This window comes from Gavia stellata, unplaced genomic scaffold, assembly GCF_030936135.1.
Source record: "Gavia stellata isolate bGavSte3 unplaced genomic scaffold, bGavSte3.hap2 HAP2_SCAFFOLD_38, whole genome shotgun sequence".
Classification (NCBI taxonomy): domain Eukaryota; kingdom Metazoa; phylum Chordata; class Aves; order Gaviiformes; family Gaviidae; genus Gavia; species Gavia stellata.
Window position 1 is genome coordinate 2,605,011 of NW_026776490.1, and position 13,540 is coordinate 2,618,550.

The following is a 13,540-nucleotide window of genomic DNA, read 5'->3' on the forward strand; positions in this document are numbered from 1 at the left end:
TTACCAGTCCATGTCACCGCCCGTCAGCCCCGGGCCTGTCACTGCCCCCGGCTGCTCGTGTCCCTGCTGCCCCCCGGCCCATCACCGCCCGGTGTCCTGTCACCCCCCAGGCCTCTCACCACCCGCTGTCCCTCCTGTCACCCCAGGCTGGCACCACCCGCTGTCCCCTCCTCTCAGCAGCCAGGCAGGGCAAGGCAGCCTGGGGAGATGCAGCGGCCTTTTCCTGGGGCCCTCGGCTAACGAGGACGAGCTTCCACGACAGCTTAGTTTAGATCTTTCAATGCCTTTTGGGTTTCCTAAGTCAGGAAAGCCTTTTGATTTCAGTGCTGTCCTCTATATCCAAGGGAGAGTTGGTTTTGCTCTTTGTGTCTGTTTGTTTTTCCTGTTCGTAGTGGTTTGGAAGCCCAGGTTTTAATAGGGTAGCATTGCTTAAAAGCCAGTGGTGGAATATGGATTATACATATTCGTTCCATAATCCGGCCATAGCCACAGTCCAGCTACAGCAGCAGAGGCAAATAAGCCCGACTGTTGCATATGCCCTAAAAGCCCATCCTCTTCCAGAAATCAACTCCCCTGGGTATCTGTCCCATTGAATTCTCAGTGGTACAAGGACGGGCATCTACATTAGGAATTTTCACTGAAGAAAGGAAGGATACCACCCTGCTGCCAAGAAGGGTTTGTCGCTAGTCTGAAAGGAGACCCCTGGGTCTATCTACTGCTATCTACAAGAAAAAGTGTTACAGCCCTCTGATAGCATGTGGCACTAAGTTCCACCTGCCTGTAACAGCTTTTATCCCACAGTTAGGGGTTGCAGAACTAGAAAGAGCTATTGCAAATGTGTCAAGGGAATTAGAAAAAGCCATTACTGAAAGCACAGCTAGTATTACAGCCCTACGGGAAGAAATCAAATTCTTATCACAAATGGTAATATAGAATCCATTAGCCCTAGACCACTTTTTAGAAGTACAGGACAGAGTATGTGCATCATTGAATAACAGCTGCTGGGGTCTTATGTAAATCACGCCCAGAAAAGTGAAACTGATAGAAGCAAGTGTCTCTAGTGATCTCCTTGCCCATCCACCTGTGGTCACATCTACCTGGCTGGCTGTGCCTCCTCATCCCATGCCCACCTCTAGCAAATGAAGGTGGGGTGTTGCATGGGAACATTTTACAGTCAATGTTCAAAGCATTCCTGAGTTAGGACTGAGAAAGAAATGAACCTGTGTGGCATCAGGTGCTTGTTAACGTCATCACACTTAGCAAAAGCCTTCCTAGAAGATGGTCTCTCCTGGAAGTCCCTCTGCAACCACGCTGAAATTGAGATGCAAGAATAAATTCATTACCGTTGCTGCACACTTACCATCTCCCAGGGGAAAGTCACTGAGCGTGGAAGGCCATAGCAGGAATCAAGTGTCCTGGACGTTTAGTAGGGCCTGCTGAGGGCTTCTCATAAATGAGTGGTTTAGGCCGCTTAAAGAATCACCATCAAGGGTATTGGGAAAAGCGATTTTAATAGAAGTTTATAAAAATGCGACTCAACAGAATTCGATGGCAAGGTTCACTCTACTACTTACTAAAACATACAAAGGGAAATCAAATGAGAATCAACTCAGAATGATTTATACAGAGGGAGAGAGCGGAGAAACAAAGGGGTAAAGAATAAGGAAGACCCTCCCATTGAGTCACAAGGTTGAGAATGGACTCCCTTGCTTTCTAAACTTCTCAAAGAGGAGATTAGCTGCCGCTGAACCCAGACTCATTCCAAGGCTTGGTCAACGCTTTATCTCTAAAGGAAAAGAGAAGATACAAGGGATGAAGAGTTCCTCCCGTTGAGTCACGAGGGTCGGAATTGACCCCCTTGCTTTCTAAGCTCCTTCTCAGAGAGCAGTCTAGGTGCGGCTAGGTGTAATCCTAGTCCCAGACTTGGTCAATGCGTTTCATCTAAGGATTATGTGTATTTAGCAGCAATTTGAGGTTCATTCACTGTTTGAGGTAAATTATAAGATTTAGGCAGCACTTAATCAAGGATTAATTTTAGGATTTACAAAGCGAGCTAATCACAACAATAGCCTGAAGCGAGCTAATCACAACAATAGCCTGATTACAGATTGATCCACGCACGCACGCACACAGACATAAAGCTATAGATACATATACAAAGGTATACCTGTTAAAAATTCCCCTCGAGTTCCGTGAAATATTCACTTCAAATGTCTCAGTATTTCTCAGGGGGCCAGGGTTGAGCCTCCAGGAGGGGAGGGTTTCAGCCCAGGTTTCGTCGCCAGCTTTCGGTGGCAGTCCTCCAAATTTCACAAACTGGAGAGTTTGCGAACTCTGAGAGGCGTCCCACTTGGAGGGAGATGCTGGTCGCAGCCCGCTGCGGTCCAGGAGAGCTCAAAGGGCCTCCCTTGGGACCGCTGTTTGTAGGTTTGCAAGATGATTGGCTTTAGTCATTAGTAAAATGATGGCATTTCGGTAACCGTGGTGTCGTTCCACTTGGGTTACGATCCTGATAAGGAGTGCTCCAGGGCTGTTAGGGAATGACAGATCATCCCATGCTAACACTAATGCCAAAGCTGAACCCCTCACCAGATGCCTGAAGCCTAAACCCTCACCCAACTCCCTAATCCTGTCCCTCACCCTCCCTCATCTTCAACCCCTCTCCTAAGCCTAACTGATGTTTCCCAGGATCTAGAAGCAGGGCAGGGATTGTGAGGTTCTGAAGGGAAAGGCCAGGGAGATGAGATGAGAGGTTAGGCAAGAGGAAGGTGAAGGCATAGGTGACATTGCCGGAGAGTAGGTTGTGATGTCATTTCTGCCGGAGGAAGCTGGCTGGTGAGGAGCAGCATTGTGAGGATGCTTGTGAGTGACATCAAAGAGAGAGATGGGACAACGGGGTAGGCCAAAGGAGAGGCATGTGAGAGGGACAGCACTTGCTTGTTGTCTGTGAGGTCCCTACCCCTCAAACGCTAGCCTTAACGGCAGCCCTCACCTCTAGCCTTAATGGCAGCCCTCACATCTAGCCCTAACCCAACCCCTCAACCCACAAAGCTAGTCAGTGCTCAAATCAATTACAAGAAGCTCTAAGCAGAATCACAAACCCTCACACTGAGCCTCACCCTGATCCCTAACCCTAAAAGGGGAGCTCTCAGCCCTAGCCCTGCCCTGAGCACAAAGCCCAAAGCAGAAACTCTCCCCAGATGCCCGAACCCAAGCTGCTGACATAAACCCCTAACCCCTAAGCCCTAGCACCCTCCCTCGAAGCCCCTAACCTTCCACCTGTCCTCCATGGCACTGCAGATGCCATTCCGCGTGCAAATACCAAGAGAGAGAGCACTGCAGGCGAACACACTATCGCAGAAGGAGATACCCCTGGAGGTGCAGATGTCGATGCAGATACCTTTGCAGATGGATGATCCATTCCTAGTAACATTGCAGATGCAGGTGCCACTGCAGCACAGGAGGCTTTCCTGGGCCCTGTGCACTTGCTAAGGTGCACTTTTATAAGGCGACCTGGAGGACGCATCCATCATCAGGTCTGTTGATGTCATCAAATGGGGAGAAGCATTCCTGTGCCTTAAGGATGCCATTCAGAGAAGCCCTGCCGGGTGGGAGGGATGTCTTGCCACAAACCTCCTGAAATTCCACAAGAACTAGCACTGGGTCCTGCACCTGGGCCAGACCGGCCCCCTCCAGTGATATGGGCTGGGGATCATCTGACCAGGATGCAGTTCTGTGGAACATACCCTGATGCTCCTGGGCGACAGAAGACAAAACACCTTCCAGCAGTGTGCCCTGGTAGCAAAGAAGTGTCCTGGGCTGTATGAACGGGGGCCTCACCCAAAGATGGAGGGAAGCGATTATCTCCCCCTACTCGTCACTCATTAGACCACATGCACAATACGGGGTCAATTTTTGGGCTCCCGGTACAAGAAAGATGTTAATAAGTGGGAGCAAGATCAGCAGAGGGCCATGAAGATGCTCGGGGCCTGGAGCACTTCCCTGCAAGGAGATGCTGCAGGACAGGGCATTTTCATTCTCTAGAATGGGAGGGCTTTGGGACCCTGCCAGCAGCCTGGCCAGTCCCTAGGCAGAGGTTTTCAGGAAAATGGATCCAAATTCATCCCTGTGGTGCTTGGCAGGAGGACAATAGTCTAGACGATGTTGAAATATGAAAGCTTCAGACTAGAGGTAAGGAAAACCTTCTTCCCCTTTGGAGCAGCCCAGCATTGAAGCAGGTTGCCCAGAGGGGCTGTACCATCTTCATCCTGCCATATTGCCAATTCCTTTCTGGATAGCTAGCTTTTATAAGGCAACCTGGAGGACGCAACCATCATCCTGTCTGTTTAACGGTCAGTGTTTTGGGGACTTGCCTGTGGCATTTAGCCCATGGCAAGAGGTCACGCAGAGCAGCTGTGTTTCTGGCCGCACCCTGGAGAGAAGCCACCTGTGTGCACTGAAAAGGGGGGGTGCCAAGATGGGCTGTGTCCCTGGGGGCAAGCCTGTGCCTGCGGGATGCTCGGCCATGGGGTGAGAGCATGTAGGGAAGGGCTGGACTGCTTTCACGGGGCAGTGTTTAGGTTCGGTCAGGTGAAACGGTGCTGTCAGAGCTCTCTGCCTTGCTTATGCTGTTGATCTCGGTGCTCTCCTCTCGTCCTTGTCTTGCAATGTTTTGGCTGAGGCATAGACATGAAATGGAGGGAGCTGATCGTCCTCACTCACGCACATGCCCTCTCCCTGCAGCTGAAGGTGACCAGACAAGGTCTTTGCGGGGGGTGTTGTTTTATTAGTCTCATATCAGAGGTATTAGAGGAATTGTGTAGAGGGAATGTCGGAGTCCAAAAGTGGGAGCAGGTGCCTGGGGCTTGATCAGCGTCACCTGGAAGGGGAAAAGTGAGGAAAAAATCGGGTGACCGTGGTGCCTTGTTCTTAAGAAGACTTGTCTTCAGAGAAGGCCGTCTGGCATAACAAGTTGATGTAGGTGCATTTGCCCAGAGCTGAGCTGGCACTGGAACTGGCTCCAAGTCCAGAGTCCTTCTAGCTCCAGCCAGACTTTGCTAGATGCCCCTGCCCTCCCAGCTGATCCCCAGTGCATAAGAAAGGTCTGCTCTTGGGTCTGCTTGTCCCTTCTGCGGCAGTGTGTCCTCCTGAAGAGCTTGTGATGTGTGAGCGCCTATCAGCATTGAATGGCTCAGCTAGGGGAGATGCAAAGATGGGGGTTTTGGCCTCCCTCTGCTCGGCTTTGGGCCAAGGCCAGGGAGCAGGCCTGCTGTCCTGTGTTTTGTCACTCCACTAAGGTGGTCTTGAGTTCTCAGAAGCCCCGTCGGAAGGGGGAGATGCTTAAGGGTTGGTTGTTGCAAAGCGAAGGAGGAGAGGTGGGCAGGCTGCCTTACCTTTCCCGGGTGGTAGTCTGCTGGCCCCGGCTTCACTGTTTTGTCACCTCCGAGTCTACTGTTGGTTCCCATCGTGTACACGGGAGCCCTTTTTTTGTAGACGTCCAGTTCCACCTTGGGGAATGCAGCAGGACCTGGCGTCTGTAAGAGAGGCAGGGAGGTTGTTGGGTACAGAAGGCGGGTGTTGATTCTTGCTGGGTGCCCACACGGGCTGTGCTACTTGAGCTGGCTGGCCAGAGAAGTGGTGTGAGAGGCACGGAGCGATTGTAACAAGGGAACCTCCATTTAACCTGCCAAGAGGCAGATTTCCCAGACGAGGAGGGAGATTCCCATTAGTGCTGATGAGCTTTGCCCCACCAAAACCGTTAGTGTTAGGAAACGAGGGACCGCAGGTGTCGGCAGAGCCTCCCCTTTCCCGCTGTTAAGAGCAGGAGAGCCAGGGGACCCGAGGCTTCTTGGGTTTTGCTGCTGGTGCAGGGAAGTGCGCGTTAAGAGAGGCTGCAGCAGGCGCTGGAGCCCTTCTAACCTGAGCTTCAGCTGCTGACGTGAGAGAGCAGAGAAGCATAGCTCACCTTGGAGAGGTCTTCAGCAAAGCCATTGTGCTTACTCTTCCCTTTCATGGAGTAGCACGGGCTGGCGTGGGTGTAGGCTGTGTTGGGTCCCACCAGCCGAGGCAGGGTGTAGGTGCCAGGACCTGGAAGGGGAATGGGAAGAACGCCTGTGTGAGTCCTGCGGGGAGAGCAGCAGCGCTGGGGTGGGAGAGGAGCAGCCTGTCAAGGCTGCTGCCAGGAGCAGGAAGGATGTTTTGCCCCTCCTCCCAATGTATTCGTCTTCGGTCACACGTGGCATGTGTCGGCAGCTCCAAGCCTGAGTTGCCGCTTCTTCTATGGGATGAGAGAAGTTGGTGGTGTGGAATAATTGCTGGAGGTAACTTAGGAATTAGATTTATATTCGCATTTTACGGAAAGGCACTATTCACTAATCTAGCCGTGAGAGTTCTCACTGAACGCCATAAATCCCTTAAGTGTGGCCATGCTAGGTCATGGAACACGACTGGACTGAAAGTGCATGGTGTTACGAGTGCATCTGTAATCATGAGAGTTCAATACATTGAACGTGACCGGACTTGTAACACAGAGCATTGGGCATCACTCAGAATCTAAGCCTCGCCGCCCCCAGCCCCTCTGATATCTGAGGACAAGCTGGAACGCAAGGGGGTTTATTTTCTGCCAAATTGCCTTGCCCTTTAGCGCAACAGGTGGTCTGGGACATCAAGCAAGCTTGTCAAGAGGCTGTTGCGTCCTGCTGTGCAGGCTTTTCCCTAGGCCTGTTGAATAAGCTGTCCAGCAGATTTTCCTGGGAGGACACGCAGGCTGCAAGTGTGTGTATTTCCCCAAGTTCCTCTACCTGGAGTTTGGTCGGTTTTGACAGCCTTGTGCCGGAAGGCCATGGACTGTGCCGGCGCGCATTTGTAGAGGTGTTTGTTGGCCTTGTCGGTGGAGTAGTCGCCTAGGGCAGAGGAGAAATGGAGAAAAGCAGTGAAGCTGAGCTCTTTTCCTCAAGCCAAAGAGGAAGGGTCAGGTGGAGGTCTCAGCCTTGTTTGCTTTCTGTCTGGAAACCTCTGAAGCTCCTTCAGGGCGTGAGCTGATGGTTTTGTACCCCGGTAGCACAGGGCAAAAGGAAGGCGTGCTTGTCTTGCCTGAAAGAAGTGCTGGAGAAATGGTACTCACTCGGTCCAGGGGTGACCTCGGTCTTTATCTTGGGAAGTCCGCACATGTGATGTGCTGGAGCCACGTACTTCCCGTTCCTGGTGATGGAGGGCTGGACGTAGTACCGAGGACCCGGAGAACAACTGTCTGCGACGGGACGTTTGGCCCCTTGAAACGTGTACGCAGGTGCTTTGGTTTTGCTGGGATTGTGAGCCAGGTAACCTAGGAAGAAAAGCCTGTGAAAGGACACCTGCCTGCAACTGCCTATTTAAAGCTAGTTTCTAAGTGGAGGAGTCGGAGTTGCCGGCCTCAAGAAAGTCCCTTCCTGTGTGACTTTTTCCTCCAAGGAGGATACCAGCAGGCCAATACAATGGTACAATGACCTCCAGCAAGAACAATGTAGGCACCGTGCAATTAATCAGCATATCTCCAAAATGCTATTGTTATGAAGTAGTAAACCCCAAAACAGTTGCTAAGTTAACTTAAAGCAAACGTAAAGATCGCTTCTGTGACATTTTGCTTTCCCAGCGCCCTGATGGAAAAGAAAATGAAACTTTACTGCTATGACAGAGGAGGAGAAGAAGAAAGTGAAGGAGAAGAAGCAGAGAAGTTGAAAAAGAAGGAGAAGAAGAACAGGAAGAGAAGATGAAGTACAAGAGGAGAAGATGAAGGAGGAGAAGAAGAGAAGGAGGAGAAGCAGAAAAAGAGGAAGAGGAGGAGGAGGAGAAGAAGAGAAGAAGAAAAGGGTGAAGTGGGAGCAACAAGTTTGTGGCAAAGATACAGAACAAGCTTCCTCCTGTGCACTCAGGCGTTAAGGGGCTGCTAAGGCCACCTCTGGGCTTTGCAGAGCCAGGCAGCTCTTCTCCGGGGCTTTCCCATGAGCAGCCTGAGCTTCCTCTGGCAGGCCTGTGTCCTTGCTGCAGCTGAGAACATGGAGGATTGGAGCAAAGGGGAATGGGGCAGTGGCTACTTGTCCCCTGGAGGTAGTGGATGTGGCGCTCCCCCCTTGTATGGTGGTTTTACCTGTGGTCCCGGGGATTGAGTACTTGGGTCCTGGGCTGGTAAACTGGGCCATGATGGGGCCGCGTGGGCGATGAGGTCTCCAGGTGCCCACCCAGGCTCCGTCCATCTTGGAGGTGGCTACAAAGCCTATGGCAAGAGCAGGAGAGTTGTTGAGGGGCTTCTCTGACAGAGGCCCGGTGTGAAACCTCCCCGGGAGGAGCAGCGACGCGTCACCTTTCTTAGCCTTGGCCATCGGACTGGGTGCGGACGAGCTCGTTGGCTGCTGCAGCTCTCGGTCGCAGAGCACAGTGAGGGTGAGGGCAGGCAGCGATCGGGCAGGAGAGGTTGTGCTGTCAGCTGCCAGGTGGCCTTGGGAAGAGGCCTTCACTCATCATGGGGACGCACTGTGACATCATACAGGCTCCTGGCGCCTGGCATACGTGCTGTTGCGTGATACGGCTGATCAGGAGCTGGGGTTGTCCAACTTGCAGGGCTAGACCTTCATGAGGTCTGCATGGCAGAAACATGCAAGGAGGGAAAAACTGATGTGATTTGTGCATTTCATCTAGCAGCCTTAGACTGTTGGGCTCACGTAATAGCATGAATGTGCATTTGAGCACCTGGAATTTTCTATTTCATGTCTTATTTTCCAGATGTCCCTGAATCTACCTTTTTTTCTTGGGGAGGGCAAATTGGGCCTGATGTTAGTAAGAGGAAATTGCCGCTGGCAGCTCTCAGTTACCAAGGCTGAGGAATACCTCTGCAGTGCCACTTTTAGGAGGTTGTCCTTGGAAACACAGGCACGAGAGGCCTTTCCCAAGGTGCAGAAGAAACCGTGCAGACTTGTGTGTACTTTCTTGGTCATGCAAGGAAAGCTAGATGCCAGCCACAGATCAGGAGCGTTTTCACATTTCTCCCCAGGAAGTCACATGTCCTATATTACATGGGTTTCTCATAGGAATAAAAATTGTGAGAGGGCACAGAAGGGTTTCTGTACTGGGCCTGGCTGGGATGCAGGTAATTTTTTTCCTCGCAGCCTGCATGATGCTGTCTTGAGTATTGAGGGTGAATAGGGAATGGGAATCAATGAGAAATGCAGGAATGAAGGGATGTCTTGCAGCTGTGCTGGACGGCGTGGAACTGTTTGAGGAAGATGTCAGCAAATGGGATGACCTGGAAGAAAAAAAATGTGAAAACTTTCCTAAGGAAGAAGTCTTTTTCTCAGAGAAATGTTCTTGGAGCTCGTCAGCTTGGCCCCATTTCCACCCTTTTTGTTTGTCCACTTGTCTAATTCTGTACTGCCAACAGTTCAGATAGTACAGAATCATAGAATCACAGAATCATTTAGGTTGGAGAAGACCTTTAAGATCATCCAGTCTAATGGCAAATAAACACTGCCATGTCCACCACTAAGCCATGTCCCTAAGTGCCACATCTACACCTCTTTTAAATACCTCCAGGTACCACTTCCCTGGGCAGCCTGTTCCAGTGCTTGATAACCCTTTCAGTGAAGAAGTTTTTCCTAACATGCAATCTAAACCTCCCCTGGCACAACTTGAGGCCGTTTCCTCTCGTCCTATCACTTGTTACCTGGGAAAAGAGACCGACACCCACCTGGCTACAACCTCCTTTCAGGTAGTTGTAGAGAGTGATAAGGTCTCCCCTGAGCCTCCTTTGCTTCAGACTAAAGAACTGCAGTTCCCTCAGCCGCTCCTCGTAGAACTTGCTCTCCAGACCCTTCACCAGCTTCGTTGCCCTTCTTTGGACTCACTCTAGCACCTCAGTGCCTGCCTTGTAGCGAGTGGCCCAGAGCTAATCACAGTATTCGAGGTGCGGCCTCACCAGTGCCGAGTATACAAAGGTACAATCATTCCCAGTGGGTCTTGCTGGCCCCACTGTTTCTGATACAAGCCAGGATGTCATTGGCCTTCTTGGCCACCTGGGCACGCTGCTGGCTCATAATCAGCTGGCTGTTGATCAACACCCCTAAGTCCTCTTCCACCAGGCAGCTTTCCAGCCACTCTTCCCCAAGCCTGTAGCGTTGCATGGGGTCGTTGTGACACGAGTGCAGGACCTGGCACTCAGCCTTGTTGAACTTCATACGATTGGCCTCGGCCCATCGATCCAGCCTGTCCAGATCCCTCTGCAGAGCCTTCCCACCCTCAAGCAGATCAACACTCCCGCCCAACTTGGTGTCGTCTGCAAACCTACTGACGGTGCATGCGATCCCCTCATCCAGATCACTGATAAAGATATTAAACAGAACTGGCCCCAATACTGAGCCCTGGAGAACACCACTTGTAACCGGCCATCCACTGGAGATAACTCCATTCCCCACAAGCCTTTGGGCCCGGCCATCCAGCCAGCTTTTTACCCAGTAAAGAGTATGGCTGTCCAAGCCATGAGCAGCCAGGAGGAGAAGGAGGGAAAAACAAGAGGCCACAGGAAGGAAGAGAAGGAGGAAGGCAAAGGAGGCTACGGGAGGAAAAGGGAGAAGGAGAAGGAGGAGGAACAAACAGAGGCTACAGGAAGGAAGAGAAGGAGGAGGCAAAGGAGGCTACAGGAGGAAAAGGGAGAAGGAGAAGGAGGAGGCAACAGGAGGCCACAGGAGGAGAAGGCAAAAGAATGCAAAACGAGCCAACAAGAGGTGGTTTCAACATGAGGAAACAGCAGGAGGATGAGGAGGCAAAAGGAGGCAATAGGAGGAAGGGGAGGAGGAGGAAACAGGAGGCAACAGGAGGCAAAAGGAGGAGGAGGAAGAAGAGGAAAATAGAGGCAACAGGAAGAAACAAGAGGAGGAAGAAGAGGAGGAGCAGGAAATGGGAAGCAAAAGGAGGGAACAGGAGGAGGAGGCAAAAGGAGGCAATAGGAGGAGAGGTTACAGGAGGCAATAGGTAGCAAAAGGAGGACACAGAGGAAGGAAGAGGATGAGGCAACAGGAGGTAACAGGAGGCAACTGGAGGAGGAGGAGGATGAGGAAGCAACAGAAGGCAACAGGAGGCAGCTATAGGTAACAGAAGGAGGAGGAGGGAACAGGACGAGGAAGAGGAGGCAACAGGAGGAGGAGGAAACAGGAGGCAAAGGAGAAGGAGCAGGAGGGGGAAAGAGGAGGCAAAAGGAGAAGGTAGAGGAGGATGTAACAGGACGCAGGTGGAGGCAGTAGGAGGACAAGGAAAAGGAGGCAAGAGGAGGCAGTAGGAGACAACATGAGGAGTGGGAGGAAGAGGAAACAGGAGGCAACAGGTGCCAACATGAGGAGGAGGAGGAGGAGGAGGAGGAGGAGGAGGAGGAGGAGGAGGAGGAGGAGGAGGGAACAGGAAGCAACATGTGGCAACAAGAGGAGGAGGCAAGAGGAGGCCACAATAAGAAGGAGGCAAAAGAACGCAAGAGAAGAGGAAGGGACCAGGAGACAAAAGATGGAGGAAGAGGCAACAGGAGGCAAGCAGAGGAGGTGGGAAGAGGAGAGAAGAGGAGGCGAGGGGAGGCAAGAGAAGGCAACAGGATGCAAAAGGTAGAGGAGTCCACAAGAAGAAACAAGAGGAAGGAGGCTACAGGAGAAGAAGGGTGGCGATGAGGAGGAAGCAATAGGAGGAGGAAGAAACATGAGGCAACAGGAGAAAATAGGATGAGGAGTAGGAGGAGGCAACAGGAGGCAAGAGGAAGCAACAAGAGGAAAGAGGAGGAGGAGGAAGAGGAGGCAGTAGGAGGCCACAGGAGAAGGCAACAGGATACAACAGGAGGACAAAGGAGGAGAAGGAGGATTCAGCATGAGGAAACAGCAGAAGGAAGAGGGTGAGGAGGCAACAGGAGGAGGAGGAGGAAGAGTAGGAGAAGGAAACAGAAGGAAACCGGAGGCAACAGGAGGAGAAGGAGGAGGAGAAAAGAGGAGGCCACAGGAGGCAAAAGGAGGAAGAGGAGGAGGCAACAGGAGGCAATGGTAAGAGATGGGAGAAGAGGAGGAGGAGAAAGAAGAGGAGGCAACAGGAGAAAACAGGAGGAGGAGGAAGGGTGACAGGAGGCAACAGGTAGCAAGATGAGGAGGAGGAAGAGGAGGCATAGACACAACAGGAAGTAACTGGAGGAGGAAGAAGAGGAGGACACAGGAGGCAAAATAAGGAAAGAGGAAGATGAGGAGGCAACAAGAGGCAACAGGAAGAGGAGGAGGGAGCAGAAGACAAATCATCCCCATATTCCCTCTATATTTTAAGCACATCAAAACTCAGGGATGGAGCACCTGCCATGTCTGGCTCTCTTCAGCAATTCAGAAAATCCAAGCCTAGTGCTGAAGTCGTTACTCACAGCAGTCCACATCACAACCATCGCTCCTCTTGGCCACACAGGGGAAACCTCTGGATGACAGCGGATGTCAGGACGCACTCCAGAAAGAGACGATCAGGGCAAGAAGATCCCCGTCACCTAATCGCAAAGAAATAATTCTAGCTCAATGAAATGACTACCCAAAACAAAACGCACAGAACAGCATCCGCCATCAGAATTATTTCAGCGGTAGTTTTAACTGCTGCAGAGCTGCAGGCTGACGACCTTACCATCACTGTCACAGGGCCCCAGTTATCAGGAGGTACAAAGGCCCTTTTGAGAGAGTCCAATGCATGTCACCTTCTCTGAAGAGGACCTGCTGCTTACCTGTTGCCAGCATTAGCAGCAGAGCCCTCCGGCTCTCCAGCCCACACTTTCCCACCTTGTATGCAGCAGCGACCAGCTTTCAGCTGCTACTTTAACAGCTCTCCTGGCCGCGCTCCTTTTCTGTCTCCCTTCCTACCATATCAGTCAGGGTGGGCTTCTGGTCATTCTAGACTGGGCCCAGCTTCTCAGTAGGAGGACTACACTGCTGTCCCATTGCTTGCCTGTTTTAGCATACGAAAAGAAATTACAATTAGCAAACAGGAACTCTACCCATGGCCCATATCTATCTCGTCTACAGCCCACAGCTCTGAAGGTATAGAACAGCCTATACTTATATCCTGTATTACAGGGCATTTTGAGAAACAAGGGTTAAAAGTAAGAAAGAAAAGTGTAGAGAAGATACTTTGTAACAACTGCACCCGGTACTTAGACATATTCGAGATAAAGACTGTCTGCACTGACTCTCTGTGATAAAGACTGTCTTCACTGACTCTCTGCCAACTAGCAATAATGATTAGCACAAGGACGAATCGTAGAAATATAGAAAAGACTGCCAAAATAGTGCCCTAGAGTTAACTCGTCTCATTATATTCTCATTCGAATGCTAAGGAACACACCTCCCAGATAGAAAAGCCCCAACCCAATTTAGCCCCCTACTCTCTGAGCATATGTGGTGAAATAAAAGAGAACTGTAACTTTCAGATGAAGTAAGAAAAGTATTAACCAAGAGTTAATTAAGGGGTAGAACCAGGAGGCGTAACTAACTTTGTTAACTGTTTTAAATACCTGTCA

General features: G+C 51.2%; 1 protein-coding gene across 1 annotated transcript; it reads right to left on the reverse strand.

The window, feature by feature from the left end:
- Nucleotides 1-4,792: 4,792 nt before the first annotated feature.
- On the reverse strand, nt 4,793-8,231 carry LOC132321034 (outer dense fiber protein 3-like). The gene is made up of 6 exons (XM_059834638.1): nt 8,126-8,231; nt 7,124-7,324; nt 6,801-6,902; nt 5,966-6,087; nt 5,394-5,534; nt 4,793-4,879 (listed from the first exon to the last, which is right to left on the reverse strand). The coding sequence occupies exons 1-6, from the start codon at nt 8,229-8,231 to the stop codon at nt 4,793-4,795; spliced, it is 759 nt and encodes a 252-aa protein (XP_059690621.1).
- Nucleotides 8,232-13,540: the final 5,309 nt, after the last annotated feature.

Bases quoted from the DNA above. Each gene is read 5' to 3' on its own strand.
- LOC132321034 (XM_059834638.1), bottom strand. From the start codon at position 8,231: ATGGACGGAGCCTGGGTGGGCACCTGGAGACCTCATCGCCCACGCGGC. The intron at 6,088-6,800 runs GTAGAGGAACTT...TTCCCCTTCCAG, and splicing joins CAAAACCGACCAAACTCCAG to GTCCTGGCACCTACACCCTG. The intron at 4,880-5,393 runs GTAAGGCAGCCT...TTCCCCTTCCAG, and splicing joins CAGACTACCACCCGGGAAAG to GTGACGCTGATCAAGCCCCA.